The 15990-nt window shown below is 45.1% G+C and overlaps 1 protein-coding gene across 1 annotated transcript in view; it reads right to left on the minus strand.

The window, feature by feature from the left end:
* Positions 1 to 15990, minus strand: part of LOC107109638 (microtubule-associated protein tau-like) — a gene marked incomplete at its 3' end in the record, with an annotated part of 94733 nt that overhangs the window by 28845 nt on the left and 49898 nt on the right. Inside the window, exons 3-4 of the mRNA XM_015410310.1 lie at positions 13145 to 13384; positions 344 to 430 (exon numbers count right to left, since the gene is read on the minus strand). Of these exons, the coding sequence (XP_015265796.1) occupies positions 344 to 430; positions 13145 to 13384 (327 nt within the window). The remainder of the gene's footprint in view (positions 1 to 343; positions 431 to 13144; positions 13385 to 15990) is intronic.

The raw sequence follows: 15990 nt of genomic DNA on the forward strand, positions 1-15990 counted from the left end.
TGTATTAGACCTCTGAGGAAGGCCTGTAAAGGCCGAAACGCGTTAGGTCTATTTCATCAGCCTTTGTATGTTTTTATATTTGTATATGAGGTATGAATGGGCCCTTATTCGTTATTTTAATTTGTGTTTAATAAATACATGTATATTTTTGTATGTTTCATAATTAGATTTTAAGAGTTGTCCCTCTTCTATTCTTGACTAACCTTTATAGGTTCTGAATTCTAGGTTTTAGGTTCAGTCTCCCCCCCCCTTTTTTTTTTTGTCCTTATTGATGCACTTCTGAACACTATTTGGGTGCTGGTTGCTAACGAATTTCAAAGGAAACGAGACAAAGAGCTCCCACCTTCCACAGTTGGGGTGCTCTTAGCGTCAGAGGCCTCAGAGACTGGTTCGTCAGATCCATCATCAACTGGTATCTGGAGGGGAGAGCCTGAAAAAACACACATTTGGCGCTCAGAACAAGGAGCTCGGCCACGAATCGTGGGCTGCCCTCTACGCAAAAAGGCCCCTCTAGTTACAGCCTGCAAAGCTTGTGGCACAGAGGGACAGCAATGGCAGACATTCGCAAGAGGAAGGTAATGCTTTGGAAACGCCAGGGACAAGGTTTTCAGCGGCACCCGCAGAACGGCCAAGTCAGGCTGCTAAGAACAACTGATCCGTCAACCAGCAACAACGAAAATTAAAGCAAAATCGAAAGAAATCCGCAGGCAAGGCAGGCCCTCCCCCACCCACACAAACACTACTTTGCACTGAGCCCCATGGCTGCCATTTAAAGGATTTTGCAGGGGAAGCCTGGCTTTCCAAGAAAAAAAGGCATTCCGGGTGCTAGAACATAACAGTGAAAGATCGCCCCTGCAGAAGGAAGGAAACAAAAACGACCCACAGCAAATCATGAAGTAAAAGACGCCAAAATGCATGCCTCAGCATTACAGCTGGTTATGGTCACTACTGACAAGTCTGCTGAATTATAGTTCTTTAAGATCGAAGTGGAGCTGTGGTGGCTCAAGTGGTTAAGACGCTGAACTGCAGGCTGTGGAAGGTCAGTAGTTCAGCAGTTCGAGACCCGAGTGTGCCGCATGATGGAGTGAGCTCCCGTCTCTAGTTCCAGCTCCTCCCAACCTCGAAGTTCGAAAGCAAGAAATTGCAAGTAGATAAATAGGCACCGCTTCGGTGGGAAGGTAACAGCGTTCCGTGCGCCTCGGTGTTTAGTCATGCCGGCCACATGACCACGGAAACGTCTTCGGACAGCGCTGGCTCTTCGGCTTTGAAACGGAGATGAGCACCGCAACCCTAGAGTTGGACTTGACTGGCTTTCGAGCAAGGGAACCTTTACCTTTACTTTAAGATCGAAGTGTCTACCCTGTGTAATATAAAAGGACAAGTCCCCAGGGAAACAGGAACCCACTGCTCTCCTGTCATTTGGGTGTCAAAGATCTAGTGAAACACACACACACACGCCAAGTCTGTATAGGCGAAGAGAACACAATTCTGTATGTCTTCAAGGTCTTCATCTCTTTGTTTTTCCAAGATGAATCTGACTCAAGAGGAACACTGATAGGGAGCAACTGAGGACGTGATTCTGAGGATTCTACTGAGGATTGTACTGATGAGAATTAGTGATTCTACTGATTCTATTGAGAACTGGAGAAGGTGCTCTTGTGAGTCTCTCTGCACTCATATTACTGTTCCCAGTGTACATAATGGTTTTCTGAGGTTATGTCTTGATACCGATGCCGAAAGGAAGTAGCAGGCCACAGAGCTGAAGATGGTTGCCAAAGGACTACAGGTTTCTTACTTGGTCCATGCTGGCAAGTGAATGCAGAAAAGAGCCAGGAACCGTCACTAAAAGCCTGGTCTAGGATGTCCTAGGACCACATGTACAGGTGTAGCAGGAACACACCGGCACCCCATGAACTGGCTGAATCAGCTTAAGCCGAGGGCTTAAATATCCCAAAAGGGAAAGAAGCCACACCTGTTCCGACCCTGCAAGGGACCACATACACTGTCGCCGTGAGCTGGCTTGATAGCAGGAACACTGGCCTCAAGCCTGGACCTCCTGAGGGCTCCCCTCCCCCATCTTCCCCCAGGGCAATCTTTAGCGATGTCTTGATGCCGATGCCGAAAGGAAGTAGTACTACCCACAGGCCACAGAGCCGAAGATGGTTGCCAAAGGACTACAGGTTTCTTACTCGGTCCATGCTGACAAGTGAATGCAGAAAAGAGGCAGGAACTGTCACTAAAAGCAAACACGGAAACGGCCGCAGTTACAACTAACAGTTACGATGGGTCCTGGAGCCAGTTGCGGACTCCTCCACAGCAAAGATCGTCACAGCAGCTTGAAATCTGGGGCCTCCTAGGTCCTGGTCTAGGATGTCCTAGGACCACATGTACAGGTGTAGCAGGAACACACCGGCACCCCATGAACTGGCTGAATCAGCTTAAGCCGAGGGCTTAAATATCCCAAAAGGGAAAGAAGCCACACCTGTTCCGATCCTGCAAGGGACCACATACACTGTAGCCGTGATCTGGCTTGATAGCAGGAACATTGGCCTCAAGCCTGGACATCCTGAGGGGGTCCCCCCCCCCATCTTCCCCCAGGGCAATCTTTAGCTCCTCCTGTTCATCCTCCCAAGTCTGCATCTGGCCCAGGAGGGATCACAACAGGTCGCAAACATGGTAGCCTTGTATGCGTCTTCTGAAGGAGTATTTCTGCAAACAAAACAACACACAGCTCTGCCTTTGTCTGTGAGATCAGCAGTTGTGACACAGAAGTTGTAGGAGAAGGTAAGTCGTAATGATATGTGGGCTTCTGCTTCCTTAGAGGCTAAATGTGCGGGGCCCTTGCTTTATTTAACATTTAATCCATCGACTTGTCAACATTCTATGACGATACAATGTCGTTCTTCCTTCTCTTCCTCTGACAACGGTGGTTCTAATGGATTAGCTGTCTCTCTTCCAAGACCACTCCACCACCAGGCTTAGAGTGCTCACTTGCTGATGCCTCTGTTGCAATATCTGAGCCAATTTGGTTTATTTATTTATTTAGATTTATATCCCACCTTGCCTGACAAGCAGACTCAAGGCGGCGTACAGTAATTAAAAGTACAGCATTGCACAGCACCAGTGACGGAGAGGGGTCTTTAAATCCAGCCCCACTGGAGCTTTAAACCCAGCCCCACTGACTGCCACCTTTGGGATGGGGCGCAGGCTGGAAGGAGGCCGAGTTTCTCTATTTCTCTGCCCCCTTCCTTTTGCTTTATGCCTGGCCCCACCGCTGTACTTCCCCCGCCCCAGGAGCACTGATATATCCGATCCAAACCAAAATGCTCATTTGGCCCACAAAGGCCTGCAAACAACCTGACTCCATTGCATCTACTTTGTTTAGTTTTCTGACGCAGGTGTGATCTGGGCATCTGCTGCTTACACCTGGCTCAGTCACAAGTAAAATCTCCTCTCTGCTGCAGACCAAAGCGGAGCCACATCCAGACACCCCAAAGCAGGGATCCCACTCCTGCATATAGAAGCTGACAACCAACCCCCAGGTTCATGGCAGTATAAGACCCCTGGGAAGGAAGATGTTCCCTTTGTTGGCTGTAGATATGCCAGTGCCACCTAAAATCCATCAAAGGCGTCTCAAGATCTTCCACAGATACGCGCTCTAGTTTTGAAAGATTGTACTCTGTACTGGAAGTGTCCAGAAGAGCACCATGCAGACTTCAAAAGACAGTTCCATACATTTTCAAGGAGAGCCCCTGGAGAAATCAGTTCCCAACAACAGTCATTCAGAAGAATTAAAGTTTATTGAGACATTGATAGGATCCAGACTCTTAACAATTCTTTGTTAGAACTGAGGCTAGGTGCACGAAGCAAGTAATTATACTTAAATCAAACAGGATGTCAATGGCCCTGGGCCAATCACACCTGAGCTAAAAGCCCGCCTGAATAACGGCATATAATTCTCAGGAGAAAGAAGATCCCAGGGATACTTAGGTCTCAAGGTTACATGGCTGAGTCAAGACAGATAACAGCATAGTGGCTAGAAACAAAAGTATACATTATTGTTTCCCCACGTCTCCATGGCAACCAAGCCCAAGAGGGGGCCAGGTTGACAGAAGGTGCCTATCAGGTCTCCCACAGAATAACTTCCTGGAGCATAGCTTTGAGCTGAGAGCTTTCTTTTTTCACCAGTAGTGCTGATTACAGTAGTACTGTATGGCTGCGAGAGTTGGACTATAAGGAAGGCCAAGTGCTGAAGGATAGATTCATATGAATTATGGTGTTGGAGAGGACTCTTGAGAGTCCCCTACACTGCAAGGAGATCAAATCAGTCAATCCTAAAAGAAATCAACCCCAACTGTTCCCTGGAAGGCCAGATACTGAAGCTGAAGCTCAAATACTTTGGCCACCAAATGAGAAGGGAGCACTCACTGGAGAAGACCCCGATGCTGGGAAAGATTGAAGGTCAAAGAAGAAGGGGACGGCAAAGGATGAGATGGTTAGACAGTGTTATCGAGGTAATGAACATGAAATTAAGCAAACTCTGGAGCACGACGGAAGACAGGAGGGCCTGGTGTGATCTTGTCCATGGGATCGCAAAGAGTCAGACTCGACTGTGCGACTGAACAACAACTGTGCTGATTACATGGCATTCTTTTCCCCTTCTTACTCGACTATGGAGTCATCCACTGGTATCTGGAACCAGTATGCTCTTTGACACAGCCACTGGTTGAGATTTCTTACAGTTTTATATTTGAACCCCATTAAGACTTACAGTCCTTTATCAGTAGCTGCAAGAGTTGAACTAGAAGGAAGGCCGAGCGCCGAAGAATAGATTCTTTTGAACTAGGGTGCTGGAGAAGACTCTTGAGAGTCCCTTGGACTGCAAGAAGATCAGATCTGTCAATCCTAAAAGAAATCAACCCTGACTGTTCCCTGGAAGGCCACATAATGAAACTGAAGCTCAAATACTTTGGCCACCCAATGAGAAGGGAGCATTCACTGGAGAAGACCCTGATGCTGGGAAAGCTTGAAGGTCAAAGAAGAAGGGGACGGCAAAGGATGAGATGGTGTCATAGATGCAACGAACACGAAATTGAGCAAACTTCAGAGGACGACGGAAGACAGGAGGGCCTGGCGTGATCTTGTCCATGGGGTCGCAAAGAGTTGGACTCGACTGTGTGACTGAACAACAACAACAATCAGTAGCTTGGTCAGAAGTGATGGGCCACTTCTTCGGCTTGGTCCAACGGCCGACAGGCAGGGTTTATGTTTCCTCAGGCACAGAGAGGGTCTTTGCCTTCACCGGTGAGATATCAGCTGTATTCTTCAGTCTTTCTTCACCTTTTTCTAGGAACAACCGGTACCAAGTGGCTCATCTGAGGCATCCCCGCCCTAGTTCTAAATACGGGCTAATCTCTGCACTCCTTCTGCCACAAAACTCTTTCGAAAAGCTCTCCAAAGGGACTCTTCTGTTCTGCTGCATTTTCCAACAGAGAGAAAAAGAACAGGCGTGCATGATACCAGCCTTCTCTTCAGTCAGGTTTTCCAGAACTTACAATAATTGTCCTGTACAAAGAGCATGAGGAATCCTATACTATTATTGGGGGGGGGGGGAGATGGGTTGGAAAGGGGGCAGCGTATTTGGTCCAATTTAAAGAATTACTATCGCCATTTGCAAGGCCCATATGAAAGTTGGTATGAATGTCTCTGCCAAAGGCAGAAAAACCGTAGCTGAAATATACCACTCAAAGGTGCTGCCTACTTCTTTGCTTCAGAAATGTCCGTGATGCTTCATTCTTCCTCACATTCTCATTCACGTTATCACACATGAAGCTGCCTTATACCGAACCAGACCACTGGTCCACCTGACTAGCAGTGGCTTTCCAGGGCCTCAGGTAGAGGTCTTTCACATCACCTACCGCCTGGTCCCTTTAACTGGAGAATGCCAGGTATTAAGAACATAAGAACATGAGAGAAGCCACGTTGGATCCAGTCCAACACACTCTGTCACACAGTGGCCAAAACCCAGGGGCCATCAGGAGGTCCACCAGAGAGGCCAGAACTGCAGACGCCCCACCCAGTGTTGCCCCGCCAGGCACCAAAAATACAGAACATCACTGCCCCAGACAGAGTGTTTCATCTACCCCTTGTGGCTAATAGCCACTGATGGACTTCTACTCCATATATTTATCCAGTCCCCGCTTGAAAGCTGTCTGTGCTTGTAGCCACCACCACTTCCTGTGGCAGTGAATTCCACGTGTTAATGATTCTTTGAAAAAGGGCAACTCGAATGATAAAAGGGTTGGAACACTTTCCCTATGAGGAAAGGTTAAAGCGCTTCGGGCTGTTTAGCTTGGAGAAATGACGACTGAGGGGTGACATGATCGAGGTTTATAAGATTATGCATGGGAAAGAGCAGGTAGAGAAAGAGGTACTTTATTCCCTTTCTCACAATACAAGAACTCGTGGGCACTCCATGAGACTGCTGAGCCGTCCGGTTAGAATGGATAAAAGGAAGTACTTCTTCACCCAAAGAGTGATCAACACATGGGATTCACTGCCACAGGAAGTGGTGGCGGCTACAAGCATGGACGGCTTCAAAAGGGAATTAGATAAGCATATGGAGCAGAGGTCCATCAGTGGCTATTAGCCACAAGGTATAGATAGGGACTCTGGGGCAAATGATGCTCTGTCTTCTTGGTGCTTGGGGGGGGGTCAACAGTGGGAGGGCTTCTAATGTCCTGGCCCCACTGGTGGACCTCCTGATGGCACCTGGTATTTCTGGCCGCTGTGTGACACAGAGTGTTGGACGGGATGGGCCTTTGGCCTGATCCAACATTGGCATCTCTTATGTTCTTATGAACCTGGGATGCAAAGCATCGACCCTTCCACTGAGCCACAGCCCCTCCATCAGGATCTGCCTCATTCTGGCTGGCACACTGACCACCACCGTAGCCCTCACCACTGTATCCTGGCAAAGGAGCTCACTTTTCACCATGTGCAGCTAAGATAGTGCTTGAGGTCTGCCTCACTGTGAGAGCCACCGGTTCAACACGGGCCTGGGCAGGCGTGGAGTGCTCCATCAACACAAAACGACACAGCTAGTTTAGGGTATAGACATGGCTTCAGAGGTTAGTCATCACTGCTTTTCAAACTGCCAGAAGAGAAATGGGAAGATGTTATCTGGGCATGCTCCTCGTGCTGAGGAGGTTGGGATGACCCTGACTCTTCAAAAGAGTCGCCATCAGTGGACAGGAATGAATTGCTCCCCTCAGAATCACCTTACTGCAGTCTAGTTCGCCTCTCTCTCTCTCTCTCTCTCTCTCTCAGCCATTTTGCCGGGGTTCTGGATACCAAGGAGGAATCGCCAAACAAGCAAAGCAAGCTTCATTCACCCCAGAGGGAAAACCAGTCCCCATAGCAGCATATTTTACATCTTTGTTTTCCACAGGGTGCCAGGCGCCGCTGGAGCATGAGAAGCCCATCTTCGCATCCAAAGGCGTATCTCCGGCTTTATTTATTCTGGATTTTTATTTATTTATTTCCCTCTCCTAAAAAGGAGAGAAATTTTGCTTTTACAGTTCAAGAAATTAGGAAGGGTCTATAGAGGGATAAAGAAAAGTGTTGAGTGATGTTAGGTATTAGTATGTTAATCTTTTAGTATTAAAGTTAAAGTCAATAGCATCTTCTGCAGTTGGACGATCTTCTTTTCTTCTGGGTTCTTTAAAATCGAGCAATTAGCATGTTAGTAAAGTCCTTTTGGGATTAGTATGTACTGTAAGGCGCTGCTCGAGCTAGTCCTCAAACTTTGGGGTATTTCCCTTTTTGTCTCTTAAGTTGTATTTTGGGCCAGTCGCTCCTTTGGCTTCCTCGTCTTTCACCTCTCCCTCCGAACTGCTGTCTTCTCCGCTAGCTCCCGACATCCACTTGGCAAGTTCTGTCTCCTCTTCTGCACTGGCGTGCCTCTTCAAAAAGTCTTGAGCCTTAAAGATAGAGTCTATCTTTTCTCTTCTGTCTTTAAACTTAAAGACCAGTCCCTCTGGCACCAACCATCTGTAACTAATTTGATGACTTTGTAAGAATATGGTCAGTCCTTTATATTCCTTTCTCTTCATTCTGATTTCAAATGGAACATCTTTCAAAATCCTAATTAGCTGATCTCCAATTTTCAAGGGTGTCACTGATACTGCTTTCAAAATCTGGTCTCGTAGACGTTGCTTGGTAAATTTCACTACCACTTCCGCTGGCAGCTGATTCTTCTTTGTAAAGTTGGAATAGGCTCTGTAGGCCAAATCCATCTCTTCTTTTATTTTTTCCGCTTCACTGCCAGTAAGTGGTGCCAAAGCTGTCGCCAAAATGTCTCTGAGATCCTCCTTTTCCTCTTCTTTCAACCCTTGAAATCGAAGAGTCAGGTTTGATTTCTCCATTTGAAGCAATAATAATTTATTGTCCTGTTTCTCCTGATGTTTTTCCACTTTGATGACCTTCTTCTTAACTTTCTGTATTTCTTCTGTTGATGCCAGACACTTCTTTGCAATATCATCTACCTTGTCAGCTGTCTCTGTCATTTTCTTCTGTTGAACACTATAGGCACTTTCCATGCTATCCAGCTTTTGGTTGATTTTTTGCAGTTCCTCCAGCAGATGGCGCAAATGATCACCTTCTTGTTGATTGACAGCAGCCCCAGCAAGGGGCTCGGACAGGAAGTCCCTCTTGTCTTCTTCGTCTGCTTCTCCACCAACTTTTTCTGCCCCGCCATTTTCCGCTTTTGTTTACAGTTTAAATAAAAGTTTGTGCTACGCCACTTAGGGATGTCTCCCTCTTCACCGCTTCCAGCTCCCTCCCAAAAGGTAATGCGCTTTAGCCAATCTTCGCTTCGCCCCCCTTTTCCGCTTTTAAAAAGTCTCTTTCTCCGGTGGGGGGGGAATCCTCCCTCCTCCCTCTCGATCTCCCGGGGGACGGAGCGCGCTTATGCCGCCGCTTCAGAATTAATCACCAACTCACAGTTATTCGCTTATCTTGGTTTTTTTCTGGCTTTACTTTAACGCTCCATCACTCCGCTGTTCCGGTGGCGTTGCTAGTCCCCATGCGGGGCACGACACAGCAGGGGCCGTTTGGGGCAGAGGGAGAGCCTCAATTCCCGACCTTCTGGCCGGCAAGAGGCTTCTCCCCTAGGCGCCCCCTGGTTTGGAGCCTTTTCGCCAAGGCTCCTTAGGATCTCCGCTTATGCAGAACCCCCCCAAACTGAGTGTGGGCGATCCGGCTCCGGGAGCGTCCCGAGAGCCGGTCGCCATTCGCGCCGCCGTGGCCGGAAGTCTATTTATTCTGGATTTTTACAACATCAATCTAAATTATTCCTATCAGTATACCAAAAACACACAAGTGTTAAATATTACAGTAAAGCTAGTATATGATAACACAAACAGTGATAAAATCAGGCTTCCTTTTATTGATATTGATTTATTGGGCCATGGCTCAGTGATAGAGCACCTGCTTGGCGTGCAGAAGGTCCCAGGTTCAATCCCCAGCAACTCCAGTTAAAAGGAACAGCTAGGAGGTGATGTGAAAGACCTCAGCCTGAGACCCTGGAATACCGCAGCCAGTCTGAGTAGATGACACTGACCTTGAGAGACCAATGGTCTGATTCAGTATAAGGCAGCTTCATGTATTAATGTGACCGCTGGTAAAAGTAAGACTCAACAAATGAGTTTCAGCTCCTTTAAAATATAGCAAGGATCAAACTTTGGATCCTGAGAGGAGGAAATCGCATAACCTGGTTCTACAACTCAATGCATACCCTTGGCATCAGAGACGATCCAGGTGTGACCTTCATGTTTGATAATTCCAGGAGGTCACCTTCACCTGATCTCTGGGATATTAAGAACAAGCCCTCTGCTAGCAAAGGGTCCGTGCTGTCTAGAGCAGCAAAAAGCAAAGTGAAGAAGTAACCACAGAGGGAGGCCCAAAAGTCTATCTTCACCAGCAATTTTGAAAAGAACAGAGAGTTCAGGAGGCAAAGGACAATCTCATGTGTACATGCCGGCTCTGGTACCCACAGTTCAATGGCACAAAACATCCTTTGCATGGAGAAGGTCCAAGGTTCAATTCTTGGCATCTGAGCTGCTGCCAGTCAGTTCAGAATGCACCATTATGGGCTAGAAGGACCAATGGCAAAAAAGCAGCTTCAAAGACATAAAAATTCTGTGCTGCTAAAAACAGATGCAAAACCCAAAGTAACTAGACTGAGCCATTTGCAAAAAAAAGAAATTCTCCAAACTATATTATTCTACAGTGGGTATTATATTATCCTGTTTTCACAAACCTCTTTAAGACAAGAAAATAACTGACCCGGCCTTCTTTATTACTGACCAGCAGAGAGATCATTTCCTTAGCAACTCTCATGCTTATAAAGAAAAGCAAGGATAAGGTTGAACAGAATTAAAAAACAAAAGAGAAGACTTTAACATCCTGGTTTACAGATGCAGAGGGAAGTGTCTTTGTCTTTACTGTTGTGGAACATTCCTCAATCTTGTAAGCAGAACTTACTTTTTAATTTGGAAACTGTGATTGTAAAAACTATCTTAAGTGTGAAAATGATTAAGCATATTGCCAGAGATAGCATTATTTGTGGGTGCAAGTCATTACAGCCAAAACCATAAAGTTCAGAGGAGATATATCACCAATTTCCACATGTTAGGGACTAACTAATGTTTATTTATGACACTTTCAACCCACCCTTTATCTGAAGAATTACAGTAATGTCTAGGATAACAGACAACATTAAATGAAGATGATGAGAAACACAGAGACCATCCCTGACATCTGGGGGTGAGGGGAGGGAGGGGTGGATTCGGTTCTTCTAAGCTTCAAAACAAACGATGAGAACACCATTAAAACATATCAAACAGATACGGACACACAGAAGCAGAAAGAATTTTTTTATATAAACTGCAGAATATTTCTTTTCGTACAGTAGATGAAATCTGTAAGAGAAGCAGGTTCCACGGGAAATAAGTTCATATCATATATATAAATGATAACACAAACCGTAATTGTAGCCCCATATACAATTACTTGGGTTAACCATTCAGGGCTTTTTTTCTGGGCGGAACGCACCAGAATGGAGTTCCGGAACCTCTTCGACAAAATTCTTTTTAAAATGTTTAAAAGTTCATGAGTTTTCAGTACACAGATTGAAAACTTTATTTCCCTCTTGAGAGTTCCGCCACCTCTTAAATAAAGAGGAGGAGGAGGAGATTGGATTTATACCCCGCCCTTCACTCGGAGTCTCAGAGCGACTTACAAACTCCTTCCCCTTCCCCTCCCCACAACAGACACCCTGGGAGGTGGGTGGGGCTGAGAGAGCTCTGAGGGAAACTGCTCTTTTTCAAGGACAGCTGTGTCAGAGCTTGTGACTGACCCAAGGTCACATCAGCAGGTGCAAGTGGAGGAGTGGGGAATCAAACCCGGTTCTCCCAGATTAGAGTCCGCGCACTTAACCACTACACCAAACTGGCTCTCTCTAAAAAAAAAAAAGCCCTGATCATAATAACACTTAAAATTTATTTAGAGGATTTATAACCACTTTTCTCCAGATCAACAGGACTCCAAGAGGCTTACATCAAGCCTAAGGCCAAATGCAATGTCAGATCAACAAAAGCACAACGAATACAAACCAAACGACACTCTCTGATCATGAGCGACTGAAATCAATGTTGAAAAGCTCTATTTTACAGAGCTTCTGAAAACTGGTGCAACACTTCGGAAGAAGAGCATTTGGAATAAGGCCCTTCCATTTTTATTCTGATACAAAACAGGTGTTCCAGGAGAATGCACAGATGAGACTAGACCGCTAACCAACAGGCTCATCTCTACCTTTTAGTATTATTGAACACCTGGCCAGTGGCCACCTGAAGCAATGGTGAAAAATGTTGTTGATGAACTCTGCATTTGGCACTGAACATTTATTTATTTAGACAGATTTCTACCCTGCCTTTCCCAGCCAATGGCGGCTTACATAAAACAATGCATAAATTACAATAAAACGATTAAAACACTTAAAACTGTACTGCCACCAATTGATGACATAAAGTACTAGTATTATTGTCCTTGGTTGTTGTTGTTGCTTTAACAATGGCAGCCATACTTATCAGTTCTCTCTCCAGATGATCGGCTCTCAGATCTCCTTCAGATATCGTAGAAGCGGTTGGCACTGGCACCGTTGTTAAAATTCCAGGGACACAGGGCTCTCCATTCTACTGCTGTTAGCTACTGATGATATTTAGTGGAGGTGGCGGCTCCAAAGGCCTGGTGGAAGAGCTCTGTCTCACAGGCCCCGCAGAACTGAAAAAGGTACCGCAGGGGCCTGATCTCTACTGGGAGCCCGTTCCACCAGAGCAGAGCCACCACTGAGAAAGCCCTGGCCCTGGTTGTCACCGTCTCGCAATTATGAAGCCAACAACAGAAAGGAAACTTAATAAGAAGCTGCCATATGTTTCAGCAAATAAGAACTGCTGGAGCAACTTAAGCAGCAGACTGTGATAACAACTTCTTTACTAACTGCAGAGCTGGAGTCAAAGCTGTTCTGGTTGGGCTTTTCAAGAATCAGAACAGGAATGATGGGTTGTTCTCACAGTACAACAGGTAAATTGCCACCTGGATGCACATAACGTTCACTGTATGTTTAGTGACATGGTATTATAACAAGGGTGGATTTGGCATTCCCGTTACTGTAGTTTTCATTCTGTTGTTCTGGTTTGTCCTTAGCTCTCCTCCCATACATATCTTCTTGGTCCACACCACAAAAGCAGGTGAACTCTAAAAGCTCACATCTCAATAAGCCCAGATATTCTCTAAGATGCTGCAGTCCTCTCTGTCTTCTTGCCGAGAACAGAAGAACACAAGGGAAGCCATGTTGGATCACGCCAATGGCCCATCCAGTCCGACACTCTTGTCACACAGTGGCCAAAACCCAGAAATCATTCACCATATTTACAACCATTTTTCTGATCGTAGCCACAGAGATAACAGCTTTTAAGGTGCCAAGGTTCTCACAAAGCAGGGATCTGCTGCTGAATCCAAAGCACTGGCGGCAAAGTAACATAAACATGCACAAGGGTACCTTTGACTGGGATTTGTGACTAACCTTTCCTCAGCCCATTCACACTGCCTGGCTCCATCCCCAGGGACGGCCTTTCTCCATTCGTTCTGTGCTCTGCACCACCCTCCTCCTGGACCACAGGGGCTGGACCCTGTTGAGAAAGCTCCGTTCCGTCTCCCACCTGGTAAGGCTCACCTGTCTGATTCCGCCTCACTTGGCTCGCCAAATGGTCATCTGTCATAGTGAAGTCCTGATGCTGATCTGCCATTCTGTCACAAAGGTTATCTAGGGGAGAAGAGAGAAGAATCTCACAGAATGTCCTTCTTGTACATTCCAGAAAATATCAGAAGGTCTGAACTAGCTTTCTTTGGGTATTTTTAGCTTTAACAGTGGTTTGCACCCATCGTCTACATTTACCTTCCAAGCAGGTTGTTTGTTAACAAGCACACTTTCTAAGGACATGGAAAACAGATTACAAGAACTGATGCCGAATGATGGAGACTTACGGTTCTTCTAAAAAAAAATTGGGGGGGGGGGTTCCCCTTATAAAATTGAATGCAGACTAAGCCCATTCTGTCACTTTGTCTACTAGGCCAGTGTTTCCGATCTGTGGATCCCAACTAGACTCAGAGATCTCCTGCCATTACAATTGATCTCCAGATTTTTTATAACTAACGCACTGAATATTAAATTCCAAAATTTTAAAATATATTCACGATGGTACTTAACACCTCAAAGGTTAGCACATATAATACCCAATGTAAACCCACAATGCTGGAAAGGATGCGGAAGTATTGGAACATTTAAACACTGTTGGTGGGACTGTCCTTCTATTGTTAAGTTTTGGAATAAAATATTAGAACATATTGAAAAAATCCTAGGAACAAAGGTACCACATACTCCCGAATTTATACTTTTAAATTATTGGCCAGATATTAAAAAACCTGGAAACAAAATGGATCTCCTATTAATTTTTCTCATTGCAACAAAAACTCTAATAGCACAAAACTGGAAATCAAAAAAAATTCCAAGTGTACGGCAGTGGTACATGAGGGTATGGGACTTGGCAGTCACAGATAAACTAGCATCCCAGATGGTAGCAGCTGACCGGATTAAGACATCAACTGACTTTATGAAAAGATGGTTTTCTTTTTTTGACTTTGTTACTAATTCTACAAATAAGATATGTTTGGTACCTAAGAAATATCTAAAATTTGTATTTTATTAATAGTTCAATAATGTTTATATTCAGAGCTGTAAAATGTAAAGGATGTTGAAAAGCAAAAACTATATGGTTTGTAGTTTAAGATGTTTGATGGTTTGTATTTTTTATATAAATGTTATTAATAAAATAAAATAAAAGTTTAAAAAAAACAATTGATCTCCAGATGACCAAGATCAGTTCTCCTGGAGAAAATGGCTGCTTTGGAGGGTGTACTCTGCGGCATTACACCCTGCAGAAGTCTCACCCCTCCCCAAAGCCTGCCCTCCCCAAGTTCCACCGCCAAATCTCCAGGTGTTCCCCAACCCAGTCAGCAAGCCTGACCCAAATGAACATCCTAAGCTTCTCCAGTTTTACTGATTTGTGCATGCTTTTTATTTAAGTAGGTCACCCTATCAAGTAAATTTGTAGGTCACCATCCCAAAACAGTTGGGAACTACCTTACTAGACTGCATTGCCATTTGTTGGAAACCATCAGGGTTAAGATGTTTGCACTTTTCCACACAGCTACTTCAGTGTGGGAAACAAGGCAGTTTCTGTCTGGCCAAACGTCTCACGAATCTTTCTTCCAGCCAAGATGCCCCCCCCCCCTTCCCACCTGGTCATTTTACTAGAGAGTCCTCCTCCCAAGCGATAAGAAAACAGGAAGATTAATCAGGAAGTGAAATGTCCACCCCCCCCAAGGTCTGATTTAGGTTCCCTCACCCCAAAGATTTGGTTTAGGGGCCTCAGGGTCAAGCTCCCATGGAGAAGGTTCCACCAGATTTTAAAAAAACAGTTCCAGACCCTCCCAAGTTTGGTGGAGAAGAGAGAACTTAATGCAGCCCAATTGTCAGTTGGCAATTTATGACTATCTTACGCACATCGTTCCACGACGAAGCATTCTGGAGTCCAAGCAAAAGATGGACTACTATTTGATTTTATGGATAACACAGTATGGATGGGAGCAATTTGAAACCTCTAACTACAGAAGTCAGAAAATGAAACTCATTGGATTGGATCCCACGATCAGGATTCTCCCCTGTGTCCCCCTTCCCAGCAGCCTCTTCTAATCCCAGGAAAGTCAATTTCCGGAGTCACAAAGTCCACATGGGCCAAGAGTCATGCAGGTCAGGGATGTGCAGTGGGAAGAGGGGGAAATTTCCCTCTCTTTTTTGGAAGGAGCTGCTGAAGTAATGGGAAAACATGCAAACAAAATCCACAACCATCAGTCTTTCCGTTGACAGATTGTAGGATCCATCCTATGACTTTTTATAGCAACCAAGCAGAACAAAGTTTGAGTCCAGTGGCATCTTTAAGGCCAACAAAGTTTAATTCTGGGTATAAGTAATACAAAATTAGAGTCCTGGGGCACCTTTAAGACCAACAAAGGTTTATTCAAGGTATGAGCTTTCGTGTGCAAGGCACACTTTTTCATATACACTGGAATGGTAGGTGAAGTTCAAATTTATAGACAGGGAAATTAACATGTAGCCATGATGATGTTTAAGATATGCAGAGTCCAAAATAACAAGCTAAGGTTATAAGGTCAACAGCTATAAAGCAATAAATATGTCCGAATAGCAGATAAATGTCCAAAGGTGTATTTTCTAATTGTGGGAAACAATTAATAATAGTTAATTAGTAATAGTTAATTAATTAATAATAGTTACTTAATTATAATAATTAA

The sequence above is a fragment of the Gekko japonicus genome, unplaced genomic scaffold (assembly GCF_001447785.1).
Source record: "Gekko japonicus isolate JY-2015 unplaced genomic scaffold, Gekko_japonicus_V1.1 scaffold1360, whole genome shotgun sequence".
NCBI classification, from domain to species: Eukaryota; Metazoa; Chordata; class Lepidosauria; order Squamata; family Gekkonidae; genus Gekko; species Gekko japonicus.